General features: G+C 62.8%; 1 protein-coding gene across 2 annotated transcripts; it reads right to left on the bottom strand.

Annotated features, from left to right (window-relative positions):
- Nucleotides 1-1204: 1204 nt before the first annotated feature.
- SLC45A1 (solute carrier family 45 member 1) lies at nt 1205-20638 on the bottom strand. Of its 2 annotated transcripts, none has more exons than XM_016158729.2 (9): nt 20580-20638; nt 15196-15616; nt 14606-14698; nt 13955-14179; nt 9424-10145; nt 7211-7364; nt 5886-6062; nt 3939-4144; nt 1205-1613 (listed from the first exon to the last, which is right to left on the bottom strand). In XM_016158729.2, the coding sequence occupies exons 2-9, from the start codon at nt 15593-15595 to the stop codon at nt 1347-1349; spliced, it is 2244 nt and encodes a 747-aa protein (XP_016014215.2). In that variant the 5' UTR covers nt 15596-15616; nt 20580-20638; the 3' UTR covers nt 1205-1346. The 2 variants fall into 2 exon arrangements, with proteins under 2 accessions (XP_016014215.2, XP_036084179.1); XM_036228286.1 differs by having other exon boundaries at nt 1205-1455.
- Between the last annotated feature and the right edge of the window lie 348 nt (nt 20639-20986).

Here is a 20986-nt window from a genome sequence, read left to right as displayed (position 1 = left end):
GCCCAGTGCCGGCGCAGGGGGCACGGCAGTGACCGGCCACCTCCCTCCCCTCGCGGGGAGCACAGCCACCTCCCTCCCCTCGCGGGGAGCACAGCCAGCTCTCAGAGCCCAGGGAGAAGGCCTGCTGGGGGCACCGCGAAGGGGCCTCGACCAGCTCGGGTGTCAAGGGATGGCAGAGGGGGAGAAGCCATATGGCAAAGGACCTTGACACGCACCCGAAGTCAGCGATTTACCCAGGTCCATAAACGCATGGGGCGGGGCAAGTCGGGGGGCGGGGCGGGAGCTGGCCGGGCGACTCTCCTCTGCCGCCTGGAGGGTCCCGCCTGAGGGAGCACTTTCAGTGCCTGGGACCCGCAAACACACCCAGCGAGCTCCAGCTCGATCTCTGAGAACTCCCTCTTCCCCAGGGCTCTGCTTAAGTAGCATCTCGACAGAGAGGGCGCCCCATTCTCCCCGCAGCCCGCTGCCGACCCGTCACCCTGGTCCCCCACCCCAACCGTGCGCCTCGTTGCACCCACTGCCATCCTCAGGTGTAGACCCTGGTGCGCTACGTCCCTCCTCTTCTCACATCGAATCCATGCAGGCGGAGACGTGTCGCCTGCAGATGGAAGTCCAGCACTTAACACCAACCGTCACGCCCAGGGCACTTGATGGACGAGTGTAGGATGGACGAGTGGGTGAGGCGGGTGGGCGAATATATGGATATATAGATACGCAGATGCAAGGGTGGGTGGGTGGGTGGTTGGGTGGATGGATGGATGAATGGGTGGCTGGATGGATGATGGGTGGATGGACGGATGGATGGACGGGTGGATGGATGATGGATGGGTGGATGGTGGGTGGAAGGGTGGGTGACGGGTGGGTGGGTGGGTGATGACCGTATGCTCTAACCCACTCTTGGGATACGATGTGCAGTCAGACCAGGTTGTCTCCACCCCAGCACCACCGACAGTGGGGCTGGGTGATTTGGCGTGGGGGCCATCCTTTGCATTGCAGAGTGTTTACGGCCCCTTCGGACCGTACCACCCGCTCGAGCTGTGACAATCACAGATATCTCCAGACATTGCCAAACGTCTTCTGGGCGGGGGTGGCGACCGGCCGAGAGCCATCGTCACCGCCCCCTCCTTAGGTCCCCACGGGGAGCGGCCCGATCCCAGGGCGACCCCTTCCGCCTCGGGAGAACCACTGTGAGAAACCGCAGGCCTTGCTGCCGCCACCTTTTATTATCTTGTCGCATATTTACATTCTGAGGGGAGATCCGTCCCGCGTCCACCCAAACCCTCAGCTTTGTCAGGGGCCCCGGACCCCTGGGCACAGGCCGCAGGCCAGAGCTGGGGCTGCAGGTGTCAGACGGTCAGCAGGAGGGGCCGGTGCTCCTCGTCGGGGGCGTCGCTGGGAGGGACTTCGTACACGACGCACAAGGAGGAGTACAGGCAGCCCAGGAAGGACACCAAGCTGGAAAAGTACATCACCCCGTTGGCGCTGCCCACGGCCGAAGTCAGGGGCCCCAGCACCAGCGAGACCAGAATCTGCGCCAGGAAGTACTGGCAGCTCAGCAGGGAGATGTCCACGCCCATGCCGCGCCGGGTGCCGTCCGCGCTGGACTCTGCGAACTGACCCAGAGGGAGGGACGCGTCAGCGGCCCTGGGCGGCTGACCCGGCCCGCGGCTCCCCCAGGCCCAGCCGCCCCACGCGGCCCATGCACAGCGGGCTCGCATTTTTCAGGGCCGACGTGCGCGGGGAGTTCAGCCAAGAGTTTAATAATATTTGTGTTCAGAGAGATGACAACAGGGAAAAGAATCCATGACTAACAGCGGCGGGAGGGCCGCGTTCTCGCAGGGCCGCCGCGCGAGGCCCCACCTGGAGCACTGCGGGCCTGTCCCCTTCACGCTCCCTGGAAAGAAAGCCATCTGCCCGGCCAGCTGGGGCTCCGGGTTCTGGCCCGTGCCCTTTCTTGACTTCTGTCACCTCCGATGCCTGTCACACACTCCGAAATACCCTTTCGCGGTCCACAGCGGGACCTTGGGTTTCAGAGGCCCTCGCGCCCCCAGCCTGGACGCATCGCTCGGCCTCCCTGCCCACCCCCCGCACCAGGCTGGGGGCTCCGAGCGGAGCTGCGGGGTGGTGGCGGGCGGAGGCGGTGTGGGCCCCTGGCTCTGCCCCGCGCATGGCCACCCTCCCCCTGAGGGAGCAGGGTGGCGCCAGCCCCACAGACTCCAGCATGGCTGGCCGTGCGTCCAGACACAGACGTGGTCCCCTCTGGGACGCTGCGGGCCCCCCTCCCCGGGGACGGCTGTGTCCTTGCAGGCACCTGCCAGTGCTCCGTGGAAGGGCACCAAGTGTGTCCTGGGGAGCTGTGACACACTCAGCCGCAAGGCCCACAGGGGCGTCACTGTGGCGGGGGGGGGGCGGGGGGAGCCGCGGGTTAGCCCGGACCCAAAACCCGAGGAAGACAGAGAAGCGTGAGCATCCAGAAGGCTCCACGGGCAACAGAGGCCTTCCGGTCAGCTCCGACCAAATGCCGCTGAGTGGCCTGCGGCCCCGGGCGGCCCCTCCCCTGGGGCAGGGCAGCCCTTCCGCAAAAACCAGCGCATCTGTCTAACCCCACGAAGGGGGCTCTGGGCTGCAGGGAACTGGCAAGGGGGACGGTGCCTCTCGGCTAAGCCCTCTGGTCCCTGGGGCGCTGCCGGGGCGCACGTGGCTGCCCCGACCGTGCTGGCCGGAGGCACCGTGTGCGTGCACGGCTCCCCCCCTCAGGCAGGCACAGCCTCGGCCCACCCTGGGGGACGGTGAAGTCCACCTGGCCACTGCCTGTCCGTGAGGTGGGGTGTCCTGGGCCAGGAGGGGACTATCTGGCGACCACCCAGTGACACACGGTCTGGCTCCAGGCTGATGTCTTTTCATAGAAAGTACTGTGCTCGGGGCTGGCCCGCTGAATTCATCAGAAACCCCAAACTCCTAGAAACAAATGAGGACACTTCCGAGGCAGGGCCTGGGGCAGGGGGCAGCAGCCCAGAGCCAAAGGGGGTGCGAGAAGCACGGGTAGCGAGGTGACCTCGCGATGCACCGCTCTGAAATCTGAACGTTACCGCGAAACCCTACGGTGGGAACGTGATTCCCCGTGGAAGGGAGGAAGCCCCAGCGCACGCCCCGACGTGGGCGACCTGAGAACGTGGTGAGAGAGAGAGAAGCCACACGGAGGGCCACACGTCACGCGCTCCGTTCACAGGGCACGTCCGGAAGGGGCAAGTCCATCAAGACACGTGGGAGGGCAGTGGCTGCCCTGGGTGGGGGGCGAAGGGGGACCGGGGAGGCGATGGCTAAGAGGCACGGGGTTTCCTTTTGGGGCGAAGGAGAGTTCCTAAAACTGATCGAGGTGACGGGTGCCCAGGTCGGTGAATCCACTGACCACCGCCGAACTGAGCACTCGAAATGGGGGGCCGCGTGGCGAGTCACGTCTCGACATGGCTGAGCAAGACGCCAGGTTTGGTGTAAAGAGAATCGACACCCCCAGATTCCCCATTCGCCTCGGGCCCCCCCGCAGCGTGGCACGGCGCCGTTCCAGGCCCTGTCGTTACCTAAAGGTCTGATACTTCGGGCAGTGACGTTCTCGTTTTCAGAATTACTGCGTTGACTTACCGTGGATCACTCAGCTCGCCTGAGGGCCCGTGCTAAGAGGTGACCCCGAACCGGACAGCGGGGGACGCCAGGGGGCGGGCCTCCCCTTCCCGCCCCCCACCGGTGGCCCCGGTCCCCCGTGACTGGGCTGTGACCCGCGGTCACCGGCGTTCGAGCAGGGCCCCGGTCTGCCTTCTGCGCCAGCCCTCTGCGCGGTGGGTCCCAGGGCCGCGCCCGGGTGGAGGGTCTCGGGGGCGCGGGGCGGGCGGGCACGCAGCCAAGGCAGGGTTTGCGGGGCCGGGGGCCAGAAGCTCACGCACCGTCTTGCTCTGGTAGTAGTCACACAGCAGCGAGTAGGGCAGGGTACACAAGGTGGAGAACAGGATCCCGTAGGTGACGCAGAGCGACAGGACCACGTAGAGGTTCCTGGACAGCGTGGCAAGCCCGGTCCCCAGGCCAAAGGCCAGGTAGGCGATGAAGTACAGGGTGCGGATGCTCAGGTGTTCTTCCAGCTTCTCCAGGAGAGCTGCGGGCCGGACAGGGCGTGAGGGCGCGACATGCCCAGTGCCCCCCCGAAACCCGGCACCCCCGGGCCACCTCCCCAGGCTGAGCCTAAGGCTGGCAACGGGGGACTGGCATGGCGGGAAGCTTGCCCCGGGGCAGACGACCTGCGTGGGGCCCCACGGGGCCGAGGGTCTCCTGACACCTCCGTTCGGGCCAGACGGACAGCAGGACCTGGGGCGGCCCTGTTTGCACTGGCCCCGGCCAGGCCCCCGGCTGCTGCCGCAGGCGAAGGGGTCTTCAGGTTGAAATACCCAAGGCCAGAGAATGTGGGGTTTCCAGCTAGAGCCCCGCGTCCCTGTGTGGATCACAGCGCTCTGTCACCCAGAGCGAGGACAGGGCCCTGCCAGTGGCCGCTGAGCCCTGACAAGGGCTCAGCACCTCAGCTGCGCACCCAGCATCCGGAGCCACCTCCCTGCAGCCTGGTGCCGGTGGCCGTGGGGAAGCAACCCAGCCGCCACCCACGGGCTGGCATGCGAGAGTCAAGGACGCCTTCCTAGGGCGGCTTCTCAGTACCCTCCCCGCAAAGCCTCATCCGGTACCCGGGCGGGGAACTCACTCGATGGGGGCAGATACAATTAAACGAACCCGCAAACGACAGCTCAGGGGGCCAGCCCGGTGGCAGCCTGTGTTTGCGCCCCTGGAGCTAGGAACGGTTTTTATATTTTAAAATGGTTTTTAAAAAATCTGCGGATGACCCGTATTTTGTGTCGAGTGAATGGCACGTGAGATTCCCATTCCCTGGCACGTCAACGAGGTCCCCTGGAGTTCGGCCACGCTCGTTCTCGTCTGTCTCGTCCAGCGCAGACCCACCGGCCCACAAAGCCCAAGAGTCTGCGCTCTGCCGTGCACAGAAGTCGTGGGTGGAGCCTTGAAGTGAGGTTTGCGGGTGGCACGCTGCCAGCCGGGGTCCCCGCTGGGGGCTCCCCGGCACCCGCGGGAATGCACACGGCTTCCTGTGTCCCCTGGGTCACCCGGGCACAGCCTCAGGGCCATCTCGGACGCTGGCCTTGGCCCAGGCTGCAGGTCCGCGATCCCGGTCCCCCTGCCCCTCCCTTCTCGCCTGCACCTCCCTCCTCTGGACCAGCTGCCACGTGAGCCCACGTGGGAAGGACGCAGGGGGCTGGTGGCCCCCACTCGGCCCTTGCCTAGGGCCTGACTGACCCTCTCTGCCCACCGGCTCGCTGCGGTCCGGACACCACGCCCCGCCCAGCGCAGGGCGGCGCGCCCCGCTGAACCCCGACCGGTTGTCCGATGACTGAAAAACGGACAGTGCGGGCAGTGCCTGCGAGTGGAGAGACACCCCACCTTCACTCCGCGTGCCCCAACACCCACCTGGAGGCTGCCAGAGCTCCGCGGGGGGGCCCGGCCCACATCCCGCGTCCCACGGCCCACCCCGGCCCACCCGGCATCCGGCGCCCCGCCCAGCATCCCGCCCCGCCCCCTGCTGCCCCCCCCCCGCCCCGCCCAGCATCCCACACCCCGCCCAGCATCCTGCCCCCTGCCCAGCATCCCGTGCCCCACCCAGCACCCCCACCCCCACCCCCGGCCGCCCCCCCCCAGCATCCGGCGCCCCGCCCAGCATCCCGCCCCGCCCCCCGCTGCCCCCCCCGCCCCGCCCAGCATCCCACACCCCCCCGGCCGCCCCCCCCCAGCATCCGGCGCCCCGCCATCCCCCGCCCCATCCCGCGCCCCCCGGCGGGTACCTGAGTAGAAGGCCGCGCTGAAGGCGTAGATGCACATGCCCCAGCAGCCCATGGTGACGCCGCTGTTGTATTTCTGATACTCCTCCGACGTGTGCGGGGCTTTGGGGTCCCCCTGGAACACCACCTCGCCCATGAAGTCCGTGTAGAAGAGCAGCATCCCCTCGAACGAGAGCCAGCCTGGGAGAGGAGAGCGCTGTGACCCCGGCGGCCCCTCTGGCCGCCTGCAGCTGGTGTGCCCGACTCTCAGAGTGACGCGTGACCTTCGGAGACTCACCAGCAGCCCTCCCACCCGGAGGCCACCTGCCCCGGCGGCTCGGCTCCGCGGGCCCGCCAGTCTCCCAAGAGCAAACGCACATCCTCGAGAGCGGAGGCTGCGGTGAGGGACGGTTTTGTGTCGTTTTTCCTCGGAGCATTACTGACATGAGGAACGCCGACCCCACCCCCCAACCTCCGTCTAAGAGAGGAGCAGGCCAGTGAGGCCCCGGCCACCGGTCGCGCAGGCGACATCAATTAAGAGAAATAAATTAGGAAGTGCGAACGTTGACATAGATCCAATCTGCCCTGTCATGGTTAATCTGTAGAACCCTTCCTCTGAACTCTGTGAGGCTGTCCTCTCTGGTGGAGGGTGGGGGTGGCATGTATTGGCCCCCTCAAAACCCAGGAATGATGCGCAACTTCCTGTTCCATTCCACGTCCCGGAACAGCCCGTTCCGATGCCTGGGGTAAAGGTGATGGACACTTTTAAGACACTTCCCTGTGGGCTGACTGCCTCTTAGAAAGCCATCCTGACTGACACCCCGCAATGCTGGACAGCCCTGGGTCAGCTCAGGCTCTTAATCGTCCCCAGGTGTCCAACAACCCGACAGCAAAGAGAAGCCGCGTGGCAGGAAGTGCACGTGGGGCTGTTCCGTGGCCGTCCGAGCGCCAGGCCTCGGGACCCCCGGCCGGCGCGGGACACACGCGGGCCCCCCGGGAGCCCGTGTGCATCTGCGTCTCAGCCCTGAGCGGGACTGAGGTTTCGGACGCCAGTCCCACAGTGGGAAAGTGACGCTGTCACTTTGTTACCAGCTGTCCGACACAGCCTCTGGGAACGGGCGCTTGGGTTCTGGAGACCCAGGTGTCTGGCCCCTCGTCCGAACACCGGGTTTGGTCCGGGGCTGCCCCCGCGTGACCTGCCTTTGGGGACACCCGGAACCTCGTGTGTTGGGGGGGCGGTGAGGCCCTGCGGCACCCAGGGAGGCCGACGGGGGGCCAGGAAGCCCCGTCCCCACCGCGCGGCACCGCCCGGGACGGGGCCACACGGGAGGGCCCTGCCCCGCGCTCACCCAGGAAGTGGTTGACACAGAGGTGGCGCAGCGTCTTGGGCATGTGGCAGATGGTGGCGCAGAGGTGCCTCATGGACAGCGGCTGCCCCGGCGGCTCGCCGGAGCCTGTCAGCTCGCTCTCGAACTTCACGCCGTTCAGCAAGATGTTTGCCACCTGCAGCGGAAGTCCCCAGAGGGCCCGGTCAGAGCGCCCGACTCCGGCCGGCCCGTGGGGCAGCCCCGCCGACACACGGCCCGCAACGGCGTCGTCCCGGACAGGCTTAACCGCGCGCCCAGGGCCACCCCCGCGAGCAATGGCTTTAGAGCGTCTCTTCAGAGACTCGGGGCCACGGAGTGGACTTTCACGGGGGGGGGGGGGGGGCCTGCATTTCGGCCCCGGGACGTGAGACCCACGCCTCAGGGAGCAAGTCAACACCTCGCCAGAGGTGAAATGTGTTTGAAATAAAAGAAACGCGGGTCGGATCGGACCCGGACTCCCTGAACGCCCTCTCTGCCCCCAGAGGGGGGGTGAAGGGCGGACTCCAAGCAGGGATCTGCGCGCCCCTCCTCGGGACGGGTGCGACTCCCGACAGAGTGTCCGGTGGCCACGTGAGCGCGCGCACAGGGGCGGACGTGCTTACCCCGCCTTCGGCGAGGGCCGCTGGGCACCCAGACACCCCACTGTCAACCCAGGTGAAGTCGACCAGCCGGGCCTCCAGGCGACATTACCCTGGTAGACAGGCTCCCTGACCGTTACTGAGAAGGCCTCGGGGCGCAGTCGCTGCTGGGGGGACCCACCCGGGGAGAAGGTGGCTGGCCCCGGAGTGAGGGAGGCCGGGCCCTGCTCCATGGGGGGGGAGGGGCAGGGTGGGGGACACTTGTGCTGCCGTGAGCCTGCCGGGCGCCCTGGGGGGAACAGGAAAGGGGAACAGCCCAGGCGCTGGTTCCCAGGGCGGCTCGTCGCCCAGCCGCCGGGAGACGGCTCAGGGGACACCCGCCACCTCCTTGAGCCCGGAGGTGTTTACGTTCAGCTCCGAATTTTCACTTTTCTCAAAGAACTGACTCGGAAATCACCGCAGGTCAAGAACGGAAATCGTAAAGAGGAGCCAAACGAGTTCGTCCACGGTCTAGGTTTTCAACTAAAGACCTGTGTCTAGAAGGCGGTTGGAGGGTTTCGAAGCAGGGCAGGGTGGCCCGGCGTGCGAGACGCCGAGGGGCCGCGCCGGCGTCATCGGGGGTGAGGGCGACGGCGCCCTTGACTCGGCCCCGGAGGGGCCGCCTCGCTCGCCAGCGGCGGCCTGCCCGAGCCCCCCGCGGCCTCGGTTCCCCGGGCCCCGCCGGGCCCCAGCTCAGAGAGGCCACGGGACGGGCGCCGCCTCCCTGGGCACGAGAGGACGAGCACGCTGACGAGATGACGAGGACAGCACGGGGACCGGGCGGCCACCGCGCCCCGGAGACACACGGCGCGGAGAGAATGAACGGCCCCCTCGCGGTGCCTCCGGCCCACGCCCACGGCCTCAGGGGGTCCTCCTGGCACAGAGAGGGGACACCGCCGGGGGCCGCGCCGCCCCGGGGCCTCGGGGCCAGGGCAGGTCGGCGGGACCACCGCGGTGACCTCGAGGGGCGAACGGCCTTTCCCTGCGTGACAGCGGCCTGCTCGTGATCTCAGACTCCGAAAGCTGCTTGCGGCCTTTCGGCCAACCCCACAGACACGCCAGGCGGCACGAGCGGCCTTCCAGGAGGTTCTCGGCCCTCACAGATCACAGCACTCACTGCCCCTGATAGTCCAGAGTCCTGACAGCCTCAGGCTGTCAGCTTAGAGCTGGCGGGGAGGGAAGGGGGGGGGGGGGATCCCGGGAACACCCCTGGGCTTCGTACTGTTCTGTCTTCTGGGAAGACTTGGACACGTTGGCACCCGATTCCCTCGGGCGAATGGGCTGTGGACGTTGCGGGGGTGACCATGCTGTCAAGCGCGGTGCGCGTGACGGACTCACCAGCGGGGACCCGGCGGAGTGTGAAAGGACCTCCCCTCCCCCCGTGGCCGGGGGGCGGGGGGGGGGGGTGGCCGCGGTGAGTCTGAGGCCGGCCGCCTCACAGCGAGTCCCTCCGCCACCCCGACGGCGGGCCGCTCCTTTCCCAGCCGACCATCCGCCCCCTCCCGGTCGTCCAACTGACCAGGGAAGGAGGGGGACTCTGCGCGGCGCCCTCTGACCCCCGCCCCCGTTGGTGTTTACCTGTTGACTGAAGGTCACGGTCCTCCTCCGGCCCGTGTCGGGACCGTTGCCTCCTGCCGCGTCCGGCAGGGCCAGGGTCTGGGGCCTCTTCAGGATTCCGGCTGCTCGCGGCTTGGAGGTGTCCAGGGAGCCCACCCTCAGGACGTCCCCGTCGCCGCCGGCTGCGGCGGCCCCCTCCCGCCTCTCGCCACGGCCGCGGTCCTGGTGGTAGAAGCCGTCCAGCGCCCGGGGGAAGCTGACGCTGATGGCCGGCTTCGGGACGCTGCCCGGCATGGCCAGGTCGTGGTCGTGGCTGCCCGTGAAGCAGTCGATGACGCTGTCGGTGCTGGCCAAGGCGAAGGATGAGGCGAAGGCGCTGAGCCCCGTGGGGGAGCCGTCCCCACTGGCGAAGCTGCCGTACTTGGGCGTGAGGGGGCTGAGCGGGGACGCGGGGCTGGAGGAGCCGGCGCAGGGGCCGGTGTCCGCGCCGCCCACCTCCTGGCGGCCCGCCGCGGCCGGGGAGGGCGGCAGCGGCAGGCTGGGGCTCTTCATGGCCGGCCGCTTCTCGCCCGCCGGCCGCAGGGGTCTCTCGGGGATGCTGACCAGGGTCAGGAGGGTGGTGACGCTCAGGGTGACCGCGGCGAAGACGTAAACGACCCGCAGCTGTCCGCCCAGCGCCGCGCCGAAGCTGGTCCTGTCCCAGTGGATTCCCCCGACCACGTACCCGAAGCCCCCTCCAAGACCTGGGGAGAGAGCGGCGTCGGAAGGGGGGCCCCGTGCTCGCGAGGGGCCTGGCCGTGCGGCCTGTCCCCGTGGAACCCCCAAACTGAGAGTGAGAAGGAGCGAGAAGGGGCTCCTCAGGGGCCCCCCGGGGACTCGCCCTGCCCCCTCGAGGGCTGCCTGCTGGGGCCTGGGTGACGAGCGTGGTGACTCCCGCCAGCCTTCCAGGAGCACCACGGTGACCGTCCACACCGGGCCGCGTGGCCACGTTAGGTCACATCTCCCCTTCGAGTCCCCACCCCCAGCTTCGGTGCCACGGACACACGGACGGTCGCATGTGCAACACACGTGTGTGCAGGAACGTGTGTGTGTGTGTGCGGGAACACATGTGTGTGCGGGACCACGCGTGTGCGCAGGAACACGTGTGTGTGTGCGGGAACACCGACGGCCGCCCGGCCCTGCTCACCCAACGACGTGCTCAAGTACGACCGCCGCGGTGGCCAAGGACGGCCCGCCCCGCCGGTCCGCAGTCGGGGCCATCCGGCCCCCGGGCAGCGGCAGTGCTGCGGGAGGCCGGTCCTCTCCCGTCCCCGCCTGCTGTGGTCATTCCTCCACCTCGGGGACGGCCCGGAGGCCGCCGGTTCACGCGGCACCGCGGAGTGTGGGCCACGCCAGGCTGCGCCCGCCCAGGACACACGCGCCTCCCAACAGAGCTGCCACTGCCCGCCCAGCTCCGCCTGGCTCCGCCCGGCTCTGCGCTTCTGGCCGAGGGCAGGACAAGGCTGGGGCGCCTCCCCCGCCCATGCCCTGCACCCCCCCCCCGTCTGGTGTGTCCTTCCCTGGGGTCCAGCTGCACCCTGAGCCAGTCTACGGTTTGGGGGCGCGTTTCCACTCCCCTTTCCCGCTTTGGGGAAATCCAGCCACCACCGGGAAAACCGGCCCCGGCGACTTCTCTGGAAAAGCCGGGGCCTCAGACACGTCCGGCTGGAACTTGCGCAGCGCACGCCCCTCAGATGGGACATGGCGCCGAGTCCAGGTATTCGACGGTCTCATCGTAGAGCTTCTGTCATCCGTCCCGGCTGTCCCTACAGGCCTTTTAGCCTCGTTGACCTTTTACTAGTCTTTGAACATCTCACAGTCACCATCCTAACCAGCAACCCACCCCTTCCGAAGACACAGTCGCTCTTTTCTAACCCTGAATCAGGCCAGATTTGAGATAAACCGTATTAGTACGTCATCGATACATTCTCGCAGCCACGACACCATACGCCGGCTCAAAGACAACAACCGCCCCCATTCGAAACTGCACCCAGGACTCGAGTGGCCACTTCTCCAAGAAGACACACAAACAGACGGCCAAGATACAACACGAAAAACCACTCGGCATCACTAATCGTTAGGGAAACGCAAATCAGAGCCACGACGAGGCACCGCCTCACGCCCATCGGGATGTCTCCGCTCAGAGAAACGGAAAGCCGGCGGCGCCGGCGAGGCCCTGGGGACACGGGGGGCCGTGCGCCCCGCTGCGGTGCGGTCCCCGGACACGCTCCACAGGGGACCGCCGTGCGCCCCGGCGGCTCGGCTCCTGGGAGAGGCGTTCGCACACCGTGTCCGTAGCCGCTCCGTCCACAGTGCCTCGGATGCGGGAGTGACCTGCGGGTCCGTCGGCAGGCGAACCACCCCTGCGGTCGATGCCCACGGCGGGCTCTTTTTCGGCCTTAAAAAGGCAGGGGATTCTGAGACACGCCGCGCCGGGGGAAGCCGGTCACGCACGCGGAGCGGGCCCACGTGCACGAGGTGCTCGAAGTAGTCACAGCCGCAGAGACGGAACGTGGCTGGTGGCTGTCCGGGGTCAGGGAAGCGGGGAGCGGGAGCTACTGTTTAACGGTGATGGGGTGTCAGTGCCACAAGACGAGGGGAGTCACGGGCCTGGGTGGTGTGACGGCCGCACAATGATGTGACTGTCCGCAACCACTGAGCTGTCCACTTAAACACTGGCAAGATGGTGCATTCTGTGTCACGTATATATTTTAACATAAAATAAAAGGAAAAAAAGAAAAGCGTATGGTGAAAAAACGAAGTCCTTTCCCTGACTCCAGACATCAGTGCTGGCCCGGGCGAGACCCACTAAGAGCCCCGGACCCTGGTCCACACGTGGGTGCAAACGGAGAGAGGTGAACGACGGCGTTTCTTAGGAGAAGCGACTGAGGCTTGAAGAGGCCGAGCGATGTGACGACTTCCCGCGACGGACAGGAGGAAGAGCCCGGAGTCCGCTCAGGCTTTGGGGCCCCAGAGCCTGGGCCCCTCACCTGCGGGCGGCCCGTCCTCTGCATTCGGGTCTGGCACACGACTCGCTGTGACTTTCCCCTGATTTTCAGAAATCCCTTTCCTCGCTCCTTCCCGTGGGATCGTTTTCTCCCGCTTGACTCGGTAACAAGGTGACAGTGTTCCGCGCAGGAGCGCTGGAGGCACCAGTTGTCATTAGTCTCCGGGGAGCGAGCGTCCTCCTGAATTCCTGTACTGTCTTGCGGCTGAATTTTCCGTGCGTGCGTCACAGAGAGCCTCGGTGGTGATGCCCGCCCCGCGCGCCTCACGATTTTTCTTACCGTCTATCCACGTGCAGAGGCTCTGCAGGGTTGTGGCCATTCCCGACTTCCACAGGGACGTTTTTCATGTTAACGCGTGCGTGTATGTGTGCACGTGTGTGCGTGCGTAGCCCTGTGCAGGACACATATGTACGCACGCGCACACACACACACAGTTGGATGATTCTCATTCTTTTTAGATTCTGTGCTTGTGAATTTACCCACTCACTAAAACTGATTGGTAACCCCAGTCGGCACCCCGGCCCCGACAGGCCCGGCGTCCTCACGGTGCTCGCGGGCCGGGTGGCATCGGTTCCGAGCCCGGCACAGGCGCCGGAGGGGGTTTCGGAGGGCGGGGGGTGGTCTGCGCTGCGGGCCGGCTCCCTTCCTGTGAGGGGCCGTCTTTTCCGAAGTGTGTGTGGTGCCGACCAACTGTGTCCTTGCTCTTCTGTCACTGGTGACACGTCAAACGGTCCCCACGTGTGGCGCCGACGTCCTGCTCTCTGGCCTTTGCGAGTGCCGGAAGCCCGGCCGGGCCTCGCGGAGCCGACGCAGTGAGCGGTCACTGCGCTGCGGCCTGCGGTCACCGGGCGGTCGGCCGCGCCGATGCCCGTGAGCCGACGGTGCCTAGTACACGAGGCATCTTCAAACAGAAGCACCTAGAACCGGGTCACGTACTGATGGGCTGAGGACAACGCCGCGACCGGGCGTTCGCGGGGGCCTCACCCTGTACTCCTCCCAGGGGCGGGGATCCGGGATCAGTTAATGCGGGGGTCACGGCGACTTCGCAGGCCGTAAGCACGCCGAGGACAGGAATCGGCCGCACACGCGCGACCCTCACGGACACGCGGTTACACGCACACACCCCGGTTCTGCGTCAGCCCACGCCCGGGCCTCCTCGTTGGCTGTGGGCACACGTGTGTGCATGTCGGCTACAGGCGCCATCGATGCTGCATGTGGTTCGAGGGGCACGTTTCACTCACTTCGCTGTCCTTTCGCACAGTCCAGTTTCGTCGACTTATTTTTCCAGTCAGCGTGTGAGGCAGGGACTTGCAAATGCGCACGGCGACAGTGGCCCGGGGAGCGCAGCGGGGTGGGGGGGTGGGGGGTGTAGGGGCGGGGCGGGGGGTGTAGGGGCGGGGCGGGGGGTGGGGAGTGGGGGGGTGGGGGTGGGGGATGTAGGGGTGAGGGGGTGTAGGGGCGGGGCGGGGGGTGTAGGGGCGGGGCGGGGGCGCAGGGGCACGTACCCGCCAGGAGCGCGTGGATGCTCAGGCCGCGGTCCTGGTCGGCGGGGCCGCACACGTCCATCATGTAGGCGTGGCTGGGGCTGTCCGCCGAGTCCGCGCTGAAGTCCGTCAGCACCACGCCGCACACCGTCAGCAGGAGGCCCCACTTGTGGTCCTCAGCCGTGTCCGCCAGCGCCGCGCCCACGTCCCTGCCATTGAGCAAGAGCGAGAGGCCCAGCAGCGCCCCTGGGGGGGAGGCCGGAAGTCACCAGCGGGCGCGCACCGGCGCCCCCCGCCCCGCGGCCCAGGACCCCGCAGGCTCTTCGGGGCCCCAGAATTCCTTTTTAACCGAATTCCAAGCAGACCCGGTTGGGAAAGTCACCTACTGACTCACCACGTTTCCCTTCGTGCTGGGAGCAGGGCTTTTATTTCAAGCAGAGCAGGAATGACATGAACTTAACTCATTTAAAAATAAATGATCACAGTGACCTGGGGTCACGGTTAACCCAGGCCAGGTTATGCGGCGCTCCCAGCCACCGCGCCAGTGACATTATCTGGATATTTACTTCACTCGGCACTTCTAGATTTTCCTAAGAGGAAGCAGTTGGGGCCTTTTTTTTTTTTTTTTTTTTTTTTTTTTTTGCATTTTATTTCGATTCCAAAACAACAGACCTATAGCCAGGACAAGAATGAAAGGGCGTCTCCTTCCAAACCTTGAGGTACATCTGTCACTCCAAGCACCCAAGAGTGGCTGCAGCAGGAATCCTGAAACAGAGCAGGCCAGCGGTCATCACCAGGGTCCCCACTGTCCCCTGGGAGTGGGGGAGCCCTGAACCGGCCTCAGCATTGCTGAAACACCTGCCCTCAAAGGCCCCCAGCGCATCAGAGGCACCGGGGCATGACACACCCTAAGCCTAAAAATGAGGGACAGGCAGACTCCCCGAATCACTCAGCCTCCCTAAATTTTCTGCTGAGGCCCCTCCCTAGGGGGCATTCAGCAGCCACGACCTTGGGAATCCTAGATGCCCCAGGACCCCCCAGACCCGGCCCCTGCCAGGCTTTCTGGCTTGGACCCTCCAGTGACCCCGCGGCACAAGACGGGGCTAGTCTTGGGGGCCGCTAAGTTCTTGCTCTGTGACCCAGTTTAAAGTGACTTAAAATACGGGGCGTGACGGGCCATCCCTCCGCTCCGCCCGAGCTCCGGGATGGACGTCGCTTCCGCTCCTCCCCGGCCCCCGGGGCCCCGGGCGCGCAGCGCTCACCGAGGATGGGGCTCACCAGCCACACCAGGCTGCAGAGCTGGTCCGGCAGGCCCAGCCGCAGCAGCGCGGGCGTCACGTAGGCCGTCTCCACCGCGTAGCTGAACTCGATCCCGAAGAGCACGCAGCCGTTGAAGAGCAGCTCCCGGAAGGACCGCTGGGGGCGCGGGTCCCCAAAGTCCACCAGCTCCACGGGACACGGGGTGTTGGGGGGCGGGGGCGGGGAGGGGCGGATGCACTTCCTCCTCTTGGGGTGCCGTTTGAAGTTGTTGGCTCGGTGACTGATGTGTTGAGTCAGGGACCCCGTGTAGCCTGAGACCTGAGACCTCCAGACGTCCTGAGGAGCCAGGCCGGGACCGGGGGCCTCCACCGGCGGGGTGCTGCCCGCCGCGGGGATCATCATAGCCGGCGCCAGTGGCTGTTCCTGTGGGGAGGCCCGTGAGGAGGGCACAGTGACTCACGGACCTCCCCCCACCACCCCCCTGCAAAGGTAACTGTCCAGGTGGCTCCCCGACTGGCACACCGTGCCTCACGAAGTAGCACCTACTGCTCGTGGATGGCATTACTCACCTCCTTCTGGGATCAGGGCAGCTCGTCTGCCCACAGAGACCCAGCCAGACGCCCCCCGCCCAGAGGGAGGAGGCCTGCTCCTTCAGGTCCCGACACTCAAAGTAGGGGGACCCTTCCCCAAACAGGTGCCACAGGGTAGTCCGGCAAAAAAACCCCAAAGGCTGGGAGCAGTGAGAGCCCTATGGGATGCCAGGCGGTTTTAGAACCTGCCACCCATTTCCAGGTCCTGGGGAGCAGAGAGGAGGGGACCCACCTACAGGCACCCTCAGCACCGTTAGGGGACAGCCCGATCCTTAACAGGTTGGAGTCACAGTGGTCACCTTCCCTAGTCCTGTGTCACTCTTCGTGGTAGGCTGGGGGGGGGGGGTCTTTGCCTACAAGCAGCTGAATGAGTTTAATTCAAAATTTTTTTCAGCATCAGTTGGATGAGTGAATTTTCAGTCAAGTCAGGACTGAGTGTTTGAAAATGCTTTTTTTAAAAAAAGAAATAAACCAAACTCCCTGAATCCTGCACTTCAGACAACACACTGAGTCAGGAGAACCAGGAGGAGAGATAAAACAGATTTTTTCCCTCCATCTTCAAATTATTTCTTGGGCAATTTTTACAACGCCTCCTAAGCTTGCGTGAGGAATTAGCGAGCATGCGGGCCTTCCTAGACGCTCCCATCCCTGTCCCTGCCCCTTGGGGTTTGCAATCTGAGCCACTCGGAGACCTGCTCCTAAGCATCCAACCGTTTTCCACTGCTTTGAAATTAATCTAGATTATGAACATTCGAGCTGTGTATTCTAGCATGTTGACCCGTGCATTATAGCCAGGGTCAGTTTTACCAAACACAGGAAGAGGGAAGCCACTAAGGTCAGACAGAAAAAACCCCGAGAGAGGGGCGGGGTGGGTTGTTGGATTAACGCGATATTCTGAATATCGTGTTATCCTTCCATCCGTCCATCCATCCGTCCGTCCGTCCGTCCGTCCATCCATCTATCCATCCATCCATCCATCCATCCGTCCGTCCGTCCATCCATCCGTCCGTCCGTCCGTCCATCCATCCATCCATCCATCCGTCCATCTGTCCATCCAACCCGCTGGTGGGTTGACCTCGCCAACAGAAGTCGCCCCTTCCAGCTCACCAGAAAGCCACTGCCTAAATCTCCGCCGAAGTCCTTCCAGAGAAGCGGGCCCCAAACCCAAGTCGTCATCCCAACATCCACGGTTTACTGACCAGGATGCTGGGTATTCACCGAGGTTAATGCTACACATTTTCTTCCAAAATCGTTTTAAGTTTTAGGAATGAAGACCTTTTTTTCTGACATCAGCTTATTATGCCAGCTTCCATCACACTATCGCTAGTCAATAACTTCTTTATGAACTACTCTGAAACTCCTCATCACTCCCCCTTCACTCTACCCACTCAGGGCTTGTCTTCCTTTTCCTCAGAAGACACCGATGGTAGAAATGATTTGTTCTGGAGCTGTCCCAGTAAGATTCAGAATATCGTGTTAATCCAACAACCCATCCATTGTCCATCCATCTATCTACCCACTCATCGACCCATCCTCCCACCCATCCATCCATCTGCATATCTACCCACCTATCCTCTAATCTACCCAACCACCCTTCCAAACATCCATCCATTAATCCATCCATCCATATGTCCAAGGATCCTCCCATTCACTCATCTACCCATCCACCCTTCCAAAGATTCATCTGTCCGTCCATTCATCCATCCATCCTCCCATTTGTCCATCCATCCATCCATCCATCCATTTATACATACATCCATCCATCCATCCATCCATCCATTTATACATCCATCCATCCATCCATCCATCCATTTATATACATCCATCCATCCATCCGTCAATCCATCCATCCATCCATCCATTAATCCATCCATCCATATGTCCAATGATCCTCCCACTTACTCATCTACCCATCTGCCCTTCCAAAGATTCATCTGTCCATCCATTCATCCATCCATCCTCCCATTTGTCCATCCATCCATCCATCCATCCATCCATCCTCCATCCACCCATCCATCCTCCATCCACCCATCCATCTTCCATCCATCATCCATCCATCCTTCCATTTGTCCATCCATCCATCCATCCATCCATTAATCCATCCATCCATATGTCCAACGATCCTCCCACTCACTCATCTACCCATCCATCCTTCCAAAGATTCATCTGTCCATCCATCCATCCATCCATCCATCCTCCCATTTGTCCATCCATCCATCCATCCATCCATCCATCAATCCATTTATACATCCATCCATCCGTCAATCCATCCATCCGTCCGTCCGTCCGTCCATCCATCCATCCATCCATCCGGCCATATGTCCAATGATCCTCCCACTCACTCATCTACCCATCCGTCCTTCCAAAGATTCATCTGTCTGTCCATCCATCCATCCACCCATCCACCCACCCTCCCATTCACTCACCTACCCATTTACCCTTCCACCCATTTACCCACACACTCTCCCATTCAGCCAAGTACTGAGTACCAAGACACTGAATACATAGAGATAAAAGAAAGACATAATTCTTGCCCTTGAGTTAGGTGAAAAGGTGGAGGAAAGGTATTCCAAGCAGTGGGAACCACATATGTAAAACAGACGTGTAGTATTTGGGCACGGTAATATTCTTCACGAGAGACGAAGCCATCGGGAAGGGGTTGGCTGACAACGAAAGGCCTCGAAGGCTCGCTAAGAGCTGGATTCCACACCGAGAACGGAGGGACAGAACCGGGGACTCAGTGTGCTCTCGCTTCTGTAAATGGCTTATCGTGGGACCTTAGGAAAAATCCCGTGCTCGCCTCTAAAACAAGGACGGACGCACCTGAGAGCTACGTAGACGAGCAATACTTCGTTAGCACAATTCACAGGTGAAGATTATCAAGAAGAAACACTCTAAAAAGCTAAGTTTCGTGTTTGCATTCCTTCCGATCTAGCTCAGGTGCCCGTGCACAGTAAATACTTCAGAAGAGTCTGTCCATTGGCTGGTCCTGCCTTCGAAGTCCCGGGGGGCTTTTAGCGCTCCCTGGAGCTCCCCGCTTCAAGATCACAGAAAGACCGTGCCTGCCGGACACCGCGGAAGGGAGACCTTCAGCACAGGTGTTTGGGAGGGCGTGGCCCGACTTCACCTGTTGGGCCACAGCCCCACGTCGGCCTCAGAGCCTGACTCCCTGTCCGCTTCTCCGCCTGCCCCTTCGGGCACACATGGCACCTCTCTTTCCCACCAGCGTTTGACCCCCCAAAGTGAACCTAAGTGCACTCACATCAGACACCATTCTTCCATTTTGGAATGAAGGACCACGAGCCCACTTGGGAAGAATTTCAGATTTAAACAGCATACAATGGAAGCGTATTTTTGAAAAGGGGAACCTTTCTGATCCTATTTAAAATGAACTATGTAAGTGTCACTCAGGTCTCTACCTGTGATGTGATGACTTCATCACCATCTGCCCACCTCCCCCAATTTTAAAACACAGGCTGCAGCCTGACTTAGCAAAAGGGAGACCTCCTCGCCAGCATCTCAACCAGAGTTAAACCTGAACTTGAAGGAGTCTTCACTAAGGGTTCACCTTCAACTTGGGGGGGGGGGGTCAGTATTACCATTTTTATTTTCAAAATACATTTATTAAAAGCTGTCCATGAAAGGTTATTCTAAGAAAAGTATTTAAAATCCATATGAATGTTATAAAAAAGGAAAATGAAATTTAAAATAATGAAATAGAATTTTAATACACTAGTACAAATATTCACCAGACCATCTTGACCACATTAGATGACCATTTACTCAGTCCAAAAAAATAAATAAGTAAATAATGCACGTGTATGCCTGGACCCCCAAGGTTATATTCCAGGCCCACCGTGCTTCTAGAATACAGAAGGTGTTTCAAGTAGCGTATCCCTCAACCGTGTTCTGGGAAGATTAAATGGCAAATGATTAATAAAAATCAACGACATCCATGTAATTCGAATGCTTAAAGTTATCTTACTATGAGCCAACGTCATTTCTTTATTTCTTTCTCCTCTTTTCTGTATGAAACCAGGTTTCCCACCATGGGGTCACGTGGGGCCGCATCCCCTCCCCCCTCTTCCTTCCGCCAGTTCTCAAAGTTAATACTTCCCGGAAATCTTCCCGGACCAGTAAAGGGCTGTGTGGACCCAAGGGGGTTGCATTTAATCAGCTGGTTACTGAACCGTGGCCCCTCCTGACAGCCCTGGTCAGGTGCTCGTGGGACATGGGTTCCATCAGCACCTGACTCTACTTCCCTACAACAGCTGAAAAACGCAAACAACCCCAGAGATCCTCTGCGAAGTTATTTATTGTCGAGGATGGAGTGACCTGAACTGTTTCATCTCCTACTTCAACCTCGGCTTGTTGCCCTTGGCAAAAAGGTGGGAATCTTGAGATGCTGAAAGAGGTTTATCAGGCCCGGGCCATCCAGGGGGTTCAGCCTGAGGCCGGGAAGTGAACCGGAAGCTGATGACACCTGCCCAGGTGACCGAGGAGCGGGCCTCCAGCACCAATAAGCACAGCGCACGCCAGGGGCAAATTCGTGTTTGCTCTCCTGTCTAGCAAGGATGAAATGAATTGTCACCCAACTGCCACCCTTCTCGGGGCCAGCCAGGTCCACACCCGGTCTCCATTTACGGTTCCGTTAATTAGACATCCAAGAAGAACAAAGGTCTCGGTGTCGACCTCCAGTCCCAGTCTGGGCGGTCTGACTCCCCGGGGGCCTACGCCGCGGGCTCCCCGCCCGAGGCCGGAAGCTGCGCGCAGGGCGCGGGAGGAAAGGGTGGTACCTGCGGTTCCAGCCAGGAGGCGTCCCTTCCCGAGGCCGGGCTGCGGCTGGCCCCGTGCGCCCGCGTCCCGGCCCGCCGCTGCGGCTGCAGCATCGCCCCGCCGGGCGGGGCCGTGACGTCACGGCTGCATCCTCGCCGCCCGCGGCCGGTACCCGCAGAGCACGCTTAAAGCGGCACCGCCCCGCGGCCGCCGCCGGGGCGCCGGACCCCGCGCCCGGCCCCGCCCCTGCGGCGCGCGCCCCGGAGGGCCGCTGGGCTCGGCGCCAAGGCCCCAGGGGCAGGCCCGCTCCCACCTCCGTGGGCCCGAGGCACGCTGGCCACGGAGGGCCCCCCTGCTCCATAAAAAGATGTTAAAATTTTATTTTACCACCGCGTTGTTCTAAAGATGGACATATTCACGCTCTCTG

Source organism: Rousettus aegyptiacus, unplaced genomic scaffold (assembly GCF_014176215.1).
Source record: "Rousettus aegyptiacus isolate mRouAeg1 unplaced genomic scaffold, mRouAeg1.p scaffold_m13_p_1, whole genome shotgun sequence".
Lineage (NCBI taxonomy): Eukaryota > Metazoa > Chordata > Mammalia > Chiroptera > Pteropodidae > Rousettus > Rousettus aegyptiacus.
This window is presented reverse-complemented; position numbering and strand designations above follow the sequence as displayed.